The following is a 14,064-nucleotide window of genomic DNA, read 5'->3' as shown; positions in this document are numbered from 1 at the left end:
GGCTGTATATACGTGCAGAACCCAGAAGTGACCTGGAAACATTGTAAAGATGTCACTGAAATGTCACTAAAATGGCAGAAGAGGGGTGGGGGAGGGGATTTACAGGCTTTTTCAATAGGTTTCAATTATACATGATTTCACCAATGTGTGCGGTGCCTCGGAAAGTAACCCCTGTGTAAACAGGGAGCTGTCTATAAAATTGAGGGGACTGTGCCTGCCTCCCAGAGTTCTTTGCTCTCCTGCCTGTCACGTGAAGAGAGATACTACCCACCTCATTTGGTTCATCATCAACCGCCTTAAATTAAAACAATCCCAAATACACAACTTAAAGTGCAAGCAAAAAGCAGAGTAAAACTCTATGCATCTAAAGATCTGGAATAAGGTTTTCACCTGGGTAATACAAAGATAGCTTAAACTTAGTAGCAGATAAACCTTCAGATTTCCAAAGTTAGGGTGTCACCACAAGGAAGTCCTGTCTCTGATCACCACCTGCCTCATCTCTGATGACAGCAGGACCTAGAGAAGGACCTAAAGCAGATCATAATACACCGGGGGGGGGGGTGCAGAAGAAGGTGGTCCCTTAAAGTATCTAGTTGCCAAGCCACCAACATTGACAAGATAGGGTTCTTTCCCCCTGTTCCAGTCAGTAATCTAGACACAGTAATCCCACCCACAATTGTGCAATCTCAAAACCCCTGCGTTCGATCCAGTTTCATGACTTCTAACTAAAGTCCTATCAATTTTGATGGGTGGCGCTGTGGTCTAAGCCACTGAGCCTCTTGGGCTTGCTGATCAGAAGGTCAGTGGTTCGAATCCCTGCGACGGGGTGAGCTCCCGTTGTTCCTGCCCACCTAGCAGTTTGAAAGCACGTCAAAGTGCAAGTAGATAAATAGGTACCACTCTGGCGGGATGGTAAACGGCGTTTCCGTGCGCTGCTCTGGTTCGCCAGAAGCGGCTTGGTCATGCTGGCCACATGACCCAGAAGCTGTCTGTGGACAAACACCAGCTCCCTCGGCCTAAAGAGCAAGATGAGCGCCGCAACCCGAGTCGCCCGCAACTTTTACTCTAAGCATGTCTAAGTCTGGGTCCAACCACTTATATTTTATTGGGATCTGGGTATGTGTAAGAAAGCCATATTACATTGTGCTGAAAACTGCACAAAAATGCTTTTTGAATTTTGACTGTGTGTTCAGTCAGCCTGATAAAGTGAGAGGCATGCCCTTGTTTTCTGGTGACTCAGCATACCAAGTCCTGAAGCGACCCCAGGCATAATTTAACTTAGCTTTATGCAAGTGAGAAAACTTGTACAATATTTCATATTCTAAAATTAAGGAGACAGGCTCTTAATCATGGCTGCCATGTCAAATGTATCTCACTTTTGATTTTAGTTGTTGCAGATCATCTTTCAGAACACATTTCACAGGAATTTGATTCTTACCATTATTTTGCTCAACAGCCATGAGGTTGTGCTTAGCCTTCACTGAGGCTTCAAAAGTGTCCACATTTTCCCGTTCATACTCTTTAACATCAGCAGCTACCCGCTCTAGAATGTCATCAGGTGAGTTTGAGCGGCTGCGACTGCTGCTCTGAGGACTGCTTGGTTCAGATGGCATAGACATGTTGCTATCTTCAGTTAGGTACTTGTATTTCTGTAAAAAGAAATCTTCCATTACTTAAGCCACTAAAAAATGATGTACATTTTGTGGGGATATAAATGCAGGTGGCGCTGTGGGTTAAACCACAGAGCCTAGGACTTGTCGATCAGAAGGTCAGCAGTTCAAATCCCCGCAACGGGGTGAGCTCCTGTTGCTCAGTCCCTGCTCCTGCCAACCTAGCAGTGCGAAAGCACGTCAAAGTGCAAATAGATAAATAGGTACCGCTCCGGTGGGAGGGTAAATGGCGTTTCCGTGCGCTGCTCTGGTTCGCCAGAAGCGGCTTAGTCATGCTGGCCACATGACCCGGAAGGTGTACGCCGGCTCTCATGGCCAGTAAAGCAAGATGAGCGCCGCAATCCCAGTCGGCCACGACTGGACCTAATGATCAGGGGTCCCTTTACCTTTTCAAACCAAAGAAATATTTTTGCTTTATTCCAGCACCGTGGAAGCAGTTGTTCACTTGAGAGGCCTTTCCCACATACTCATTTTATTGCAGACCTCTACTGCATTATGGATAGCGCAGTTGGTAGAGCATCAGACTCTTAATCTCAGGGTAATGAGTTCAAGTCTCATGTTTGGCAAAAGATTCCTGCATTGCATGGGGTTGGACTAGATGACCCCCGTGGTCCCTTCCAACTCCAGAGTTCTATTATTATTTGATATCAGATTTTTTCCTAAAGGTCTTTGAAGAGAGCAGGAAAGGCTTTCTTGGGCAGACAGACCTATTAAGGCAACACTGGATCCAAATCTTCATTTCTAAGCCAAAGGAAACATAATAGATATGTCTGTGGGTGTTTGCCCAAGGTTACTAGGGTGCTACCACATACACCAGTTAGAGCATGCCTCTTAGCATGCTGCAGAATGTGATGACTTGGCATTTATTGTGTGCCCTCTTTGTTCAATGCACTCTTTCCCCTTTGCAGTACCTAGACATGAGGGAATTTGTGGCAGCTAATTATAACAGAAAGCTGAATGGATAGTCCTTGTAACTATGGCTACTTGAATGCCTGACCACACTCTATGGAAACAGTATGGACGATCAGCTTTCACAAAATTACAGTCTGGTTTGCAGGGGTGGTAGTACAGCACTATCACATACCTGAACAATTGCTTGCCTCTGTAACCTTCTCTGCTCTATCAAAGCTTCCTCATCTTCTTCTTCAACATCAAAGTCTTCAAGGCTATTAAAAATGATGATTGACATATCCTTCAGTCCACTTATTGATGCAAGAATTTATACTCAAATACCCTGAAAGCAATACTCAATGACTTGGATCCTAAAATGTTAATTTAAACAACTTTACATTACAGACTGACAGGAAAAAACCCAAAGTTTTATTATAATTGACCATTATTTATAAGCTTTATAAGTATTAGATACTAGTTGTTGTAATTCATTCAAACTAATTTAATACACTATGGAGGAGTTATTATGGTTAATGGTTGTATTTTTAACTTGACCAACATTGCTCTTTGTTGTATTTATGTTCTCCTTGTCGTGTACTTGACTGCATTTGGTGCTATTGATTGGTATTAACAGTCCTAGAATAAATGTAAGTAAATACATTTGGGGAAATTTTGACTATTGAGATTATTGCATAAACATTGTACCAGTCCCTTTTCATATATGAGCCACAGATTAACCAATCTACCGTATTTTTCGCTCTATAGGACGCACTTTTCCCCCTTCAAAAATGAAGGGGAAATGTGTGTGCGTCCTATGGAGCGAAGACGCCATAGCCCCGCGACCCTCTCCCGACTGGAGAGGTGACACGCGGCTATGGCAGGAACCTCTACAGCCCCGTGTTACCTCCCCAGCCGGAAGAGCGCGTGCGGGGAGTGTCTGCAAGCCTCGCGCACCCGGCAGGAGGTCCCACCGGGTGCGCGAGGCTTGGGGCGGCAGCCTGTCGCCCGAAGCACGGGGAGCCCTCGGGAGGGCTCCCCCTGCTTCGGGCGAGTGTCTGCAAGACTCGCACACCTGGCAGGAGGTCCCACCGGGTGCGCGAGGCTTGGGGCGGCAGCGGACTGCTTGCGCGCACCTAGAAGCTTGGGGCGCGCTGAGCTCAGCACGCCCCAAGCTCCTGGTGTAGCGCAGCGATCCGCTAGCCCTGGGAGAGCCCCGCGGCTCTCCCAAGGCTAGCAGACTGCTTGCGCGCACCTAGAAGCTTGGGGCGCGCTGAGCTCAGCACGCCCCAAGCTTCTAGGTGCGGGCAAGCAGTCCGCTGCCGCCCCAAGCCTCGCGCACCCGCAGGGACCTCCTGCCGGGTGCGCGAGGCTTGGGGCGGCAGCGGACTGCTTGCGCGCACCTAGAAGCTTGGGGCGCGCTGCTTCTAGGTGCGGGCAAGCAGTCCGCTGCCGCCCCAAGCCTCGCGCACCCGGTGGGACCTCCTGCCGGGTGCGCGAGGCTTGGGGCGGCAGCGGACTGCTTGCGCGCACCTAGAAGCTTGGGGCGCGCTGAGCTCAGCACGCCCCAAGCTCCTGGTATAGCGCAGCGATCCGCTAGCCCTGGGAGAGCCCCGCGGCTCTCCCAAGACTAGCGGACTGCTTGCGCGCACGCAGAAGCTTGGGGCGCGCTGAGCTCAGCACGCCCCAAGCTCCTGGTATAGCGCAGCGATCCGCTAGCCCTGGGAGAGCCCCGCGGCTCTCCCAGGGCTAGCGGACTGCTTGCCGGCACGCAGAAGCTTGGGGTGCGCTGACCTCAGCCTGCCCCAAGCTTCTGGATTAGCGCAGGGGTCCGCTAGCCCTGGGAGAGGCGCCCAGCTCTCCCACGCTAGCGGAGACCTTGCCGGCACGCAGAAGCTTGGGGCGCGCTGAGCTCCGCACGCCCCAAGCTCCTGGTGTAGCGCAGCGCACCTGGGGGGGAAATAAAATTTTTTCCCTTTATTTCCCCCCCAAAAATCTAGGTGCGTCTTATGGGCCGGTGCGTCTTATGGTGCGAAAAATACGGTATTTGCCTTTATTATAATTATGGACGGCAAGTAAGTATAATGACAGGCATATATTCACATATACTTCTTTTTAAGTCTTCATTTTCGTGGAGATTAAGTATGTGCATTTTTACTTCACTGTGCCCAAGTATCGTCTGGCCAAAAACAAATACAAACTATATGGTTGAGACTAGGAATACATATTTGTATTGGATCCTATCCAACAGTGTGACTTGGCAAGGCCTCCATCAGCAGAACAGGGAGGGAAACCATTTTTTTGGCTCATTTCCCATCACCACTGCAACCCCCCCAGCAACACTCTAAAATGCTCTAGTGCAGATTTAGGGAGACTGTAAGGAACTATGGGGAGAGAAGTTGCTGAAAATGGGCCTTATTATCAACTGGGTAGCACTGTTGGATATAACCTACAAAACTGATTGCTTATAACTAAAGGTTCCTGTAGCAGAGCCTCAGTCAATATGAGATCAAATATTAATCAACTGGCAATCATTCCCAAGGTATCCTAACATCTGACACTGGAGCCCTATCAAACTGAACAGAATGACAGAAGAGTAGTAACACGTTCACCAGCTATGGGTCAGCATTTAGCCAATAAGTTAAAATAACAAGAAGAATGTGGTACATTAGGTAGAGGATCAGCTAGCTACAGCATTGAACTCACTATTAATATTCAAGATTGCCCTCCATGTTGAAAATACTTCTGATTTAAGAAAAAGAAGACATTTCATCTATCTACACACAGACAAATTTGGTAGAAGATCACAATACGAAACATGAAAATTCAGTTCTTACTTTTCATCTGATGAGGATTCTTGCTCAACCTTCATCCCTTCAGAAAGGCTTCCTTTAAATTTGTCTTCTATTTTGCTCCTACTCCTCCGCCTATGGCCACCCCGTGACCTAGATCTCCTCCTAAGACGAGATCGACTCCGTCGACCCCTATCCCTGAAAATGTGGAATTAAAAGAAAAAAGAATCAATGTGACAAAGTATCTCTTATATTTATATACTTGCTTGAAGCATTTTAAGGTTCAAATCTGTTCCATTCAAAAGCAACAACAACAAAAATTACTTCGGATGAGGCAAGGTTTTTTCTTCACTTCCTCTCATGTTTAGATATTAATAAACCATGCATGTTGGTTTGGAATTCAAAGTTAGGCCAGCACTGGTTTCCTCTCTGGTCAGCAGAGGGAGCAGGGTGGCCACAACTTGAGTAGCATGCTCCTAGATGAAGCATAGGAGTGTTAGGGAATTGGCAAAATGTATAGGGCTGTGTCCTACAGAGTTGCCCCATTAGTGCAAGGACTTCTGCCTTTGCAATCAGACTTCCTCTTCCCTTGAGCCCCCACTCAAATATGTTCTGGGGGTTCCCTTACCTCTCCCAAACAGAGGAAGTACCATTGAGAAGGCAGAAGTCCTTGTGCAAACGGAACAACTTTGTTGATTACAACCCATAATGGTGGTGGTAGGGCGTTTTTTTAAAAAAAGAACCATTCTTGGTTAATGTACAAGATTAATTTCTACTTATTTTTACAGTATAGTAGAATATATACCTTCTCCGAGGAGATCTACTCCTCCTTCTTGGGGACCGGCTACGTCGAAGAACTGAGCGAGATCTTCGTCGAATAGGAGACCTGGATCTTCTTCTGGATGGGGACCACCTAGGTGGGCTGACATCTTTTGATCGCTCACGTCTAGAGAGGATATCATCCCTAGTTCGTGTTCTTGAGGTTAGAAGAAATATTGTAAAAATATATACAAAAATAGGGCTGATTCCCTTTAAAAAACCATTTTTAAACTTACTGTAAAGTTGTCTTTATAGCATTTCATAGACTGAACTGAATAGATATATATATAAGCAAGAATGACATAAAATGTCCCCTATAATTAAAGCATATATAGACATACTATAGCAAAACTGCTGAAATGTTAGCAAATCAAGTTTCATATTCACACCAAATCCTCATGTGATGCTTTTATTGTCTGCAACAGTCTGCCTTTCAAAACATACCTATGCTAGTTATTTGTAGCTTCCAAGTTACAAAGTGTTCTCTGCTTTGATGTTTCCACTTCCCAAGAAACATTATCAGTGGCGACTGACAAGTCTAGCTCAGCGTACTGTTTTATTATTAAACACTTAAAACCTCAAAAGTTACTATGCTATTATTTTTGATATTTTGTTAAATAAATCAAAGGTCTTCCACAAATTTCTATAACACATACCAGGCGAAACTGGATCCAGCTGACTGAGTAGACCCAGAATTGGCCCACCCTCCATGGACCACTTTGACTGGTGGGCAGAACCACCTACTTGTCAGTTATGTGACATCATATGGCACCAGGTCATTCAAGTTTATTTGCCACAGCTGGAAAGGAAGAATCGGGAGCTCACTTATAGTGTTCTCCCATTTCTTCCTTTGCAAATTGGCATCTCGGTTTCACCAGTTCAGCACCTCTATTGTGTTAGGGGATGGACAGGTGGGCACATTTAAAAAAATTAAAACCACTTGATTCTTAATTTTCTTCATTAAAATTACCTTGGAGAAGAAAAACGCCTCCTTTCCGATTCTCTTCTTTTTCTTTCTACAGATCTACTCTTTGCTCTCCTAGGAGACAGATTTCGAGAGGGCGATTTACTCTGCTTAGATCTGCGATCATTAAGGAGAGGTGATCTGCTGCGTCTTGGCTTATCTCGTGGTTTCGGAGACAAACTTCTTCCTTTAGGGCTGCGGCCAGGTCTTCTACCAGGAGACCTGTTTTCTTTCCCTGATGATGCATCTTTAGAAGGAGATTTGGTGGGCTTCTTCTCTTTTTCAGCCTCCAATCTCCTGGATTTTCGATCTTTAGACCTTGATCGTCTATCTTTGGATTTGCTTCTTTGTTCTACTGGAGATTTTGATTTTTTGCCACGATCTCTGTTTTTACTTTCATTAACAGCTGGAGATTTTTTATGATCTCTAGACTTCATCTTATCTTCTGCTTTAGTCTTATCTTCTGGAGACTTTGACTTCCTATTTTTCTCCTGAGAGCGCCTTCTAAGAGTTGGAGACTTTGACTTTCCTACTTGGTCTTGAGACTTTATTTTTTTAGATGGGCTTTTTGATTTTCTCCTCTCTTTTGATTTACTTCTTGTTGCTTTCTCTTTTATTCCATCAACTCCTGACTTGCTTTTCTTTTTATCAGATCTGTGCCGAGTCCGTTCTTTTGATCTGCTCTTACTCCGTTTCTTTGAACTTGTTTTATTGTCTACAATTTCTGGTTTCCCTTTAACGTTTGATGACTTAGTTGCAGATCTAGTCCCATTTCTCACCTTGTCATTGATTTCTCCCTCCTCTTCAGAACCTGACTCATAACCTTGCAATATTAATCCCATCCCAGACTGAACTTTTCCTTCCATTAGCTCATTTTCAAGTTCAGCTTTAAGCAATGCTCTTTGTTTCTCTAAGTCTTCTAAAGGAGCTAAGAAATCAATTTTAGTTCTTTTTGCTGGACCATCTTCTCTATCAGAGGCATCAGTAATCTCCTTTCGTTTATGTTTCTTATGTTTGTGCCTATGTTTATGTTTTTTGTCCTTATCTTCTTCTGAAGAATGTTTATGTTTCTTATGTTTACCTCGGTGTTTGTGCTTCTTTTTTTTATGCCGGCTGTGTTTAATTTGTGGTTGCTCTCCTTCTGAAATATCCCCATTTTCTTCATTTGCACTTCTCTCAGAAATATCAGCATCATCAATTCTGTAAATATATTTAAATAGAATAAATCAGAGATCAAATGAAATATTATGGTTTGCAGCCAGAGATCTGACCAAATTTTCTGAGATCTTTCCTTTTCCCCTCAGTCCTGTGACACAGCTTACCCCACATAGGACAGTCTCCCAATCCTTAGGAAAGTCTTTGGAGGGGGAGAATTTAGGGGGGCAGCTAGGCCCCATAACTGTTTAGAGAAGTCTTAACCTGCATTCAAGCAAAATATATCAGAAGCATGTCTGTACCTGTAACCACCCAGGATCCCCCCTACAAGTAAATTGTAATTATCCAATCACAACACAGCGCAAATACACTAGTGCAGAAAAATAAGATGGCAAAATCACTCCCTGGCAGGTTCTTTTTTTACTTCTACTTGTGAATTAGATCAACAACACTTAAGATGTCAGTCAAAGTATATTTTTATACATTGATCCATTATTGCCCCATTTATTTTCAGATTTACTTTGGGGCACAATTAGTTTAAACAACCATGTTCATCATCCTTGCTAAAGAAAGGACATTTTTTTAAATAACTTGAAAACATTTATTATAGCTATTCTTCTATGGTTCCTGTTAAGCTAACTTATGATGAACCAATCAAGATAATATTTTTATTCAAACAAATAGAGCATAAGGGACCAAGCACAAAACATGTTCAATTGAACAACGAAGGATTAAAATTAGAATTTAGATGAAATTAAGAATATAAGAACTAAATATAATTAAATAACAAGCATCACTAAAATTCAGACATACTGTTCATATATAAGGTGCTCAAATACCAATGTATAAATATTATACCATGGTTCGCCAACCCAGTGCCCATGACGGCCTTCATTGGCACACCAGGCATGGGCCCCAGACTCAATTTCATTTTTTAAAAAGCAAGCCCTCTCTAGCCCTCCCAGGAAGAAAGTTAGGAAGAAAAATGCACAGGTACCCTTATAGGCAATTTCTGTGAAATGAGCTAGCCTAGCTGCTCCTACCTGTTAAGTGTTTTTAGCCAGTAAGTAAAATTAGAGGTATGCCTATGATTGCTAAGTAGTTGTTTGGACACCAGGCTACAGGAATCCCTGGGGTCCTAAAGAGCACCTGCTTTCCCCTCCCCTTCCATGCATTTTCCAGCTTTATTTTTTTCTTGTCCCTGGAAGATGTCATTCACCCTTCCTTTCTGCCTCACAACCAGGATGCATCTTGCCTGTGGTAGGTTTGTATTAGATCTGGGAGTTATTTCCTGCAAATACTACTGTATAAGCATGGGTGTATGTTACAGAATTCTCCCTCCCTTCCAAAGGCAAATGTTAAAAATTTGCAAAATAGGGGGAGACATGTCTTCTTGTGTTCAGAGGATAAAGACTAGGCACTAAGATTCCCCTGTAATGTTAACTGACTGTACAATGCTAAAAGTCTATTCAAAACTACGTCTCTTTGTTTCTAATGGGGCTTACTCCCAGATAAGCGGGTACAGGATGACAACCTAGGCTTTGATTTAGAGTTGGAATGGGTGAAAGCAGGATTATTGTGCCTTTTAACAGCTGTATCTCCACAATCAAGACCAGCAGGACATAGCTGATTTCCCATGGTAGGAGTGAAGTTCTTGGGGTGGGGGAGCTGCAATAACTGTTCTCCAATTTTGTGTTGTGCCATGCCCTCCCAGCAGCCATGTTGCATTATGCTATGCCCTCTATGGCAACCATTTTGTGACCTGCACCCACAGCACTCTCTCAAAATTTGAAATGTGGCCATTGATCCAAAAAGGCCTTTGAACTAGGTATCAGACTAAATTGCTTCAGAATTTTACAGATCAAATTAGCATATTGACTCTGCTTAGAACACAACACAAAATGAGATATATGTGGGGTTATCGCCAACGCCAGTCATAACTAATTTGAGTATCTTAAGTCCGCTGACTTCAGTGGGTCTACTCTGAGTATGACTAGTTGGATATAATCCATTGTCTCCAAAATATAAAGCCAGAACTGTGAGTAAAACACACTGTCATGAATGTAATATCCCTGAGCATGATACCAAGCATAGATCCAGGAATCTGTTGCCTACCTACCATTCACGAGGAACAAAAGATGAAAATATCTGTGTGAACTTATGGATTGTGCAATTATTATGTGCCTTATGGCCAATAAGTGTATTTAAACAAAATGAAAATTAGAGTATTGTCTTCCCCTTGTTATTTTTCTTATTTTAAGATGTAGGAAATAACTGTGTGTCGATCACTTTGGAAAACAGTCTAGCGACTTCTATTACTTCAGTGATTTTTAGACAACTGGGAGGAAAGCCAGCACAGTACTGTGGCATAAAGGTAGTTTAATACATCACCATCTTCACTACTGTACCTTTCAATACGGTATATTTATGCCCTCAACCTAACTGAAGTTGTAGACAGTGACTAAAGAGTCCCCCTCCCATGGACTGCTGACATAAATGGGCAATCTGACCTTGTCCATATGCTTTATCAATTGCAAAAACAATGAAGAAAAAGAAAACAAGTTCTAGCAAGAAAAACAAGTTTTATTAAAACCTTCTCAAAGAATTTGTGTTTCATCCTGTAACTGGTGTTGCTTTTTACCAAATTATCTGCAGCGTGAAGCAACCTCTGACGCATGAAAGTTGTAGTGAAAACTAGCAAAAATTGCACTGATTAGGAGCCCCAGTGCTTGTTCTGGCTGAAGCAGAAACAGTGGGGAGAGGGTAACATGCCCCTTTACTGCATTAGCTGCCAAGCTGACACAGCAAAGAGGCCCAGATTGAGCCTGTTGCTATCATGCGATGGCATCAGTGTCCACACTGGATCCAGCAGATCCTGTGCCGGTCCCATTTGCTGGAGGTAGGAAGTGGGCTGCTGGGTGCCACTGACAGTACTCTCCACCAGTCCACTGTTTGGGTGGGCACACCCTGACTTTCCTGCTGGAAGTCAGCAGACACCATCCCATCTAAATGCACAGATCTGGATTGCCATGTTAGCTTAATAAGTGGAACTACAGTATTTCAAATTCTACATGGGTCATCCAACCACAAAATGTTTACAGCTAATAACTAACCAGCAAGTCACCCTCGATTGGAAATTGAGTTTTACAAGTTTATTGTGTATGATTTGTTTAGGGATTGCCTCATAAAAAGGAAGTTACTAATCTAATAACCCATGGATACCATAGCTGTAAAAAAAAAAAAAAGGTGTATTCTGGTGAACAGCCAGAAATTGTGCTTTCAACAGCTCACAACATGAGCTTATTGCCCAAATTTCTTGCATACTGATCCTATTCATGTTCACTAATCAATTAGTCCCTGCAAGTTTGATTACATTTACTCTGAAATTGATGAGCACAAAATGCCCATCAGATTTCCCCCAAAGACATCTGAGAAATGCTAGACTACATAAAAGTTAGGTGGCAGAGCTTTGGTAAAGGCTGATTTCTACATGCACACCTATGTAAAAAATGCATGATCAAGCCGATATCCCACCAAAGTTCATACTTTAGTTTGTACTTTGGTATGTGACTATCTATACTGTTATGTCCCTAAACTTACATAAACAGGACAATACATTGTAATCTTTCATAACTCTGGCAATTCCATCCTCATGAAATATGGGATGCAAGGTTCTTTATTACAGAAATACAAATACGTCTTTAAAATAATTTAAATAATTCATTTTTATGCCAGTCTTTTGATTTTAACTGGCTTGGCTCCTGACCATAGCTTTAGACTACAAGCATTGTAACAGCTGTTAATCCAGAAATGTCACTGGAGTGGGAGCAGCTTTAACAAATACAATGTAAACGTCATGTGGTTTATAAGTTAAACACTAGCACTTATTTGCCTGTAAGGAGTTACTAAGACACAAAAAAGCCAAGTGTGCATGTGTGATAGACCCATATGGCATTTAGACTATGCCACAACTTTATTTATAAGCAATCGTATCACTCAGATTGCATCGGAAGAAATGGGTAGACCTCTATTTGAGATGAAGCACACCGGAGAAACAAAGTCAGTGATGTGGAAATTAAAATACCAAAGAAATCTGTTAGTGAAATACTTAGCAGCACTGATGGCAAAGGAAAAACAGCGCAGCATGTCTATGAGCAACCACCCTGATATCTTTGGATGGAGGGCGGTATACAAATTCAATCAATCAATCAATCAATCCAACAACAACAATCCCACTAGGGCTAGCAACTTTGCCCAGGCTCGTCAGACATTTCCCCAGCCACGTCGATAAGTCCAAAATGGAACAGAGTTAACTCTCAATTCCTGCATGAGCAGGAATCTCTCTCTCCCCCTCCCATAATCTCGCAAGTTAACTTGTGCGGAGAAAAGAAAAAAATCCCGAAAACTACCTTAAAAAAAAAATTGGTGCTGCTCTCGCCTTTGCGCACGTTCTTTCTTTTTAAACAAAGAAAGCGTAATGCGAGAGGCTACTTGCCAACCGCCCTGTCCCCCGCCGCAGGAGAGGCTTAACGGCGTTTAATTTCCAGCAAACCTTTCGGGGGTTCCTCCCCCAGGGAAGGAAAGCTCGCGCGGCGGCTGAGCCTTGAGGGCCCGGCGCTGGGACTCCCTTCCGGGTGGGGGCGGCAACTCTAGCGAGACCCAAAGGTAGGCCTTCGGGGCCCGAGCAGGCGCTGGGAAAGGGCCGGGTGGCGGCGAGGGAAAAGCCGGCTTCGTGCTTCCCCGCTCGAGGTGAAGGGCGGGCTCCGAAGAAGCTCGTCCCGCTCCGGCCTCAGAGGCCAGGCCCCGGCCAGGGCCTCCTCGCGACCGTTATAACGGCTCAACAACGCGTTGTCCCTCACTCCTTCCCTCGCCCGCCCGACTTTCTCCCTCACAGCTACCGGAACTAAACCGCGTGATTTAATATTAGATATCTATATCTTATGGCTCTTCTTCATCTTCTTACCCGCGCCCCCGCAGCCCCGACTCCACTATCGTCGCCGCGGCCATTTTGAACTTCCGAACTCCTCGACTTCCACCGCCGCCGCCGCCGCCGCCGCAAGCTGAAGCGATTGAGACGTCGCGCATGCGTGCCGGCAGCGTAAGCCGAGCCGAAATAGTAATAATAAAAAAACAAACCCCGCACACCTCGCTGGTCGCTTCGGCAGAAACCGGAAATGAGGTGTAGTCCCGAGACCGGAAGTTGGTAAACGTAACTTCCAGCAGCTTGTGAGGAGCAGGGAGTTTTGCTCGCGGGAGATGTAGCTCCATACTTCCGGTTCCCATTTGCCAGTAGCTTATGCGCGAAGCGGCCAAGCGCGTCGTTACCATAGAGATCGGAGGGCGAAGCGGGTTCCAGTTCCGCTGGAAAGCCCCGCATATGGCGGCGTCCAAATGGGAACAGAAAGTGAGGGGTGTAACTCTTTCCCGTTTCTATGGTTCTCGAGTCTGAGCGTGGGCGGATGGGAGAGGAAGAATGGAATGTTCTGCTTTTAGGGAGCGTCTCTAAAAAGTCAGCCGCCGGGCGCCGGAGTAGAACACCCTTGATTTGTTGATGCATATAGGCCTTCCCAGGGATGCTGGAGAAAAGGCAGTGGTGCAAACGAAGACTGCTCTCCTTAAGTCAGCTACTTGAGAGTCGGTTGCATTTAGCTTACTTATCCTCAGAGTAGATTCTTTTTGACATGAATGCGCCTGAGTGGCATAGGTCCCTGAATTTCAATGTTAGCCATCAACTTCAGTAAATCTACTCCGAGTACAGATGAGTTGACGACTACTT

At 44.4% G+C, this 14,064-nt stretch overlaps 1 protein-coding gene across 4 annotated transcripts in view; it reads right to left on the bottom strand.

Annotated features, from left to right (window-relative positions):
* The window catches only part of PRP4K (pre-mRNA processing factor kinase PRP4K), a 28,759-nt gene extending 15,128 nt beyond the window's left edge, over positions 1 to 13,631 (bottom strand). For all 4 annotated transcript variants that reach the window (XM_081206196.1, XM_081206199.1, XM_081206197.1 and 1 more), the window contains exons 1-6: positions 13,252 to 13,631; positions 7,140 to 8,333; positions 6,156 to 6,326; positions 5,396 to 5,548; positions 2,755 to 2,836; positions 1,439 to 1,649 (exon numbers count right to left, since the gene is read on the bottom strand). In XM_081206196.1, the coding sequence (XP_081062322.1) occupies positions 1,439 to 1,649; positions 2,755 to 2,836; positions 5,396 to 5,548; positions 6,156 to 6,326; positions 7,140 to 8,333; positions 13,252 to 13,616 (2,176 nt within the window). In that variant the 5' untranslated portion in view covers positions 13,617 to 13,631. The remainder of the gene's footprint in view (positions 1 to 1,438; positions 1,650 to 2,754; positions 2,837 to 5,395; positions 5,549 to 6,155; positions 6,327 to 7,139; positions 8,334 to 13,251) is intronic.
* Positions 13,632 to 14,064: the final 433 nt, after the last annotated feature.

The sequence above is a fragment of the Podarcis bocagei genome (genome assembly GCF_964188305.1).
Source record: "Podarcis bocagei genome assembly, chromosome: 8".
NCBI lineage: Eukaryota > Metazoa > Chordata > Lepidosauria > Squamata > Lacertidae > Podarcis > Podarcis bocagei.
This window is presented reverse-complemented; position numbering and strand designations above follow the sequence as displayed.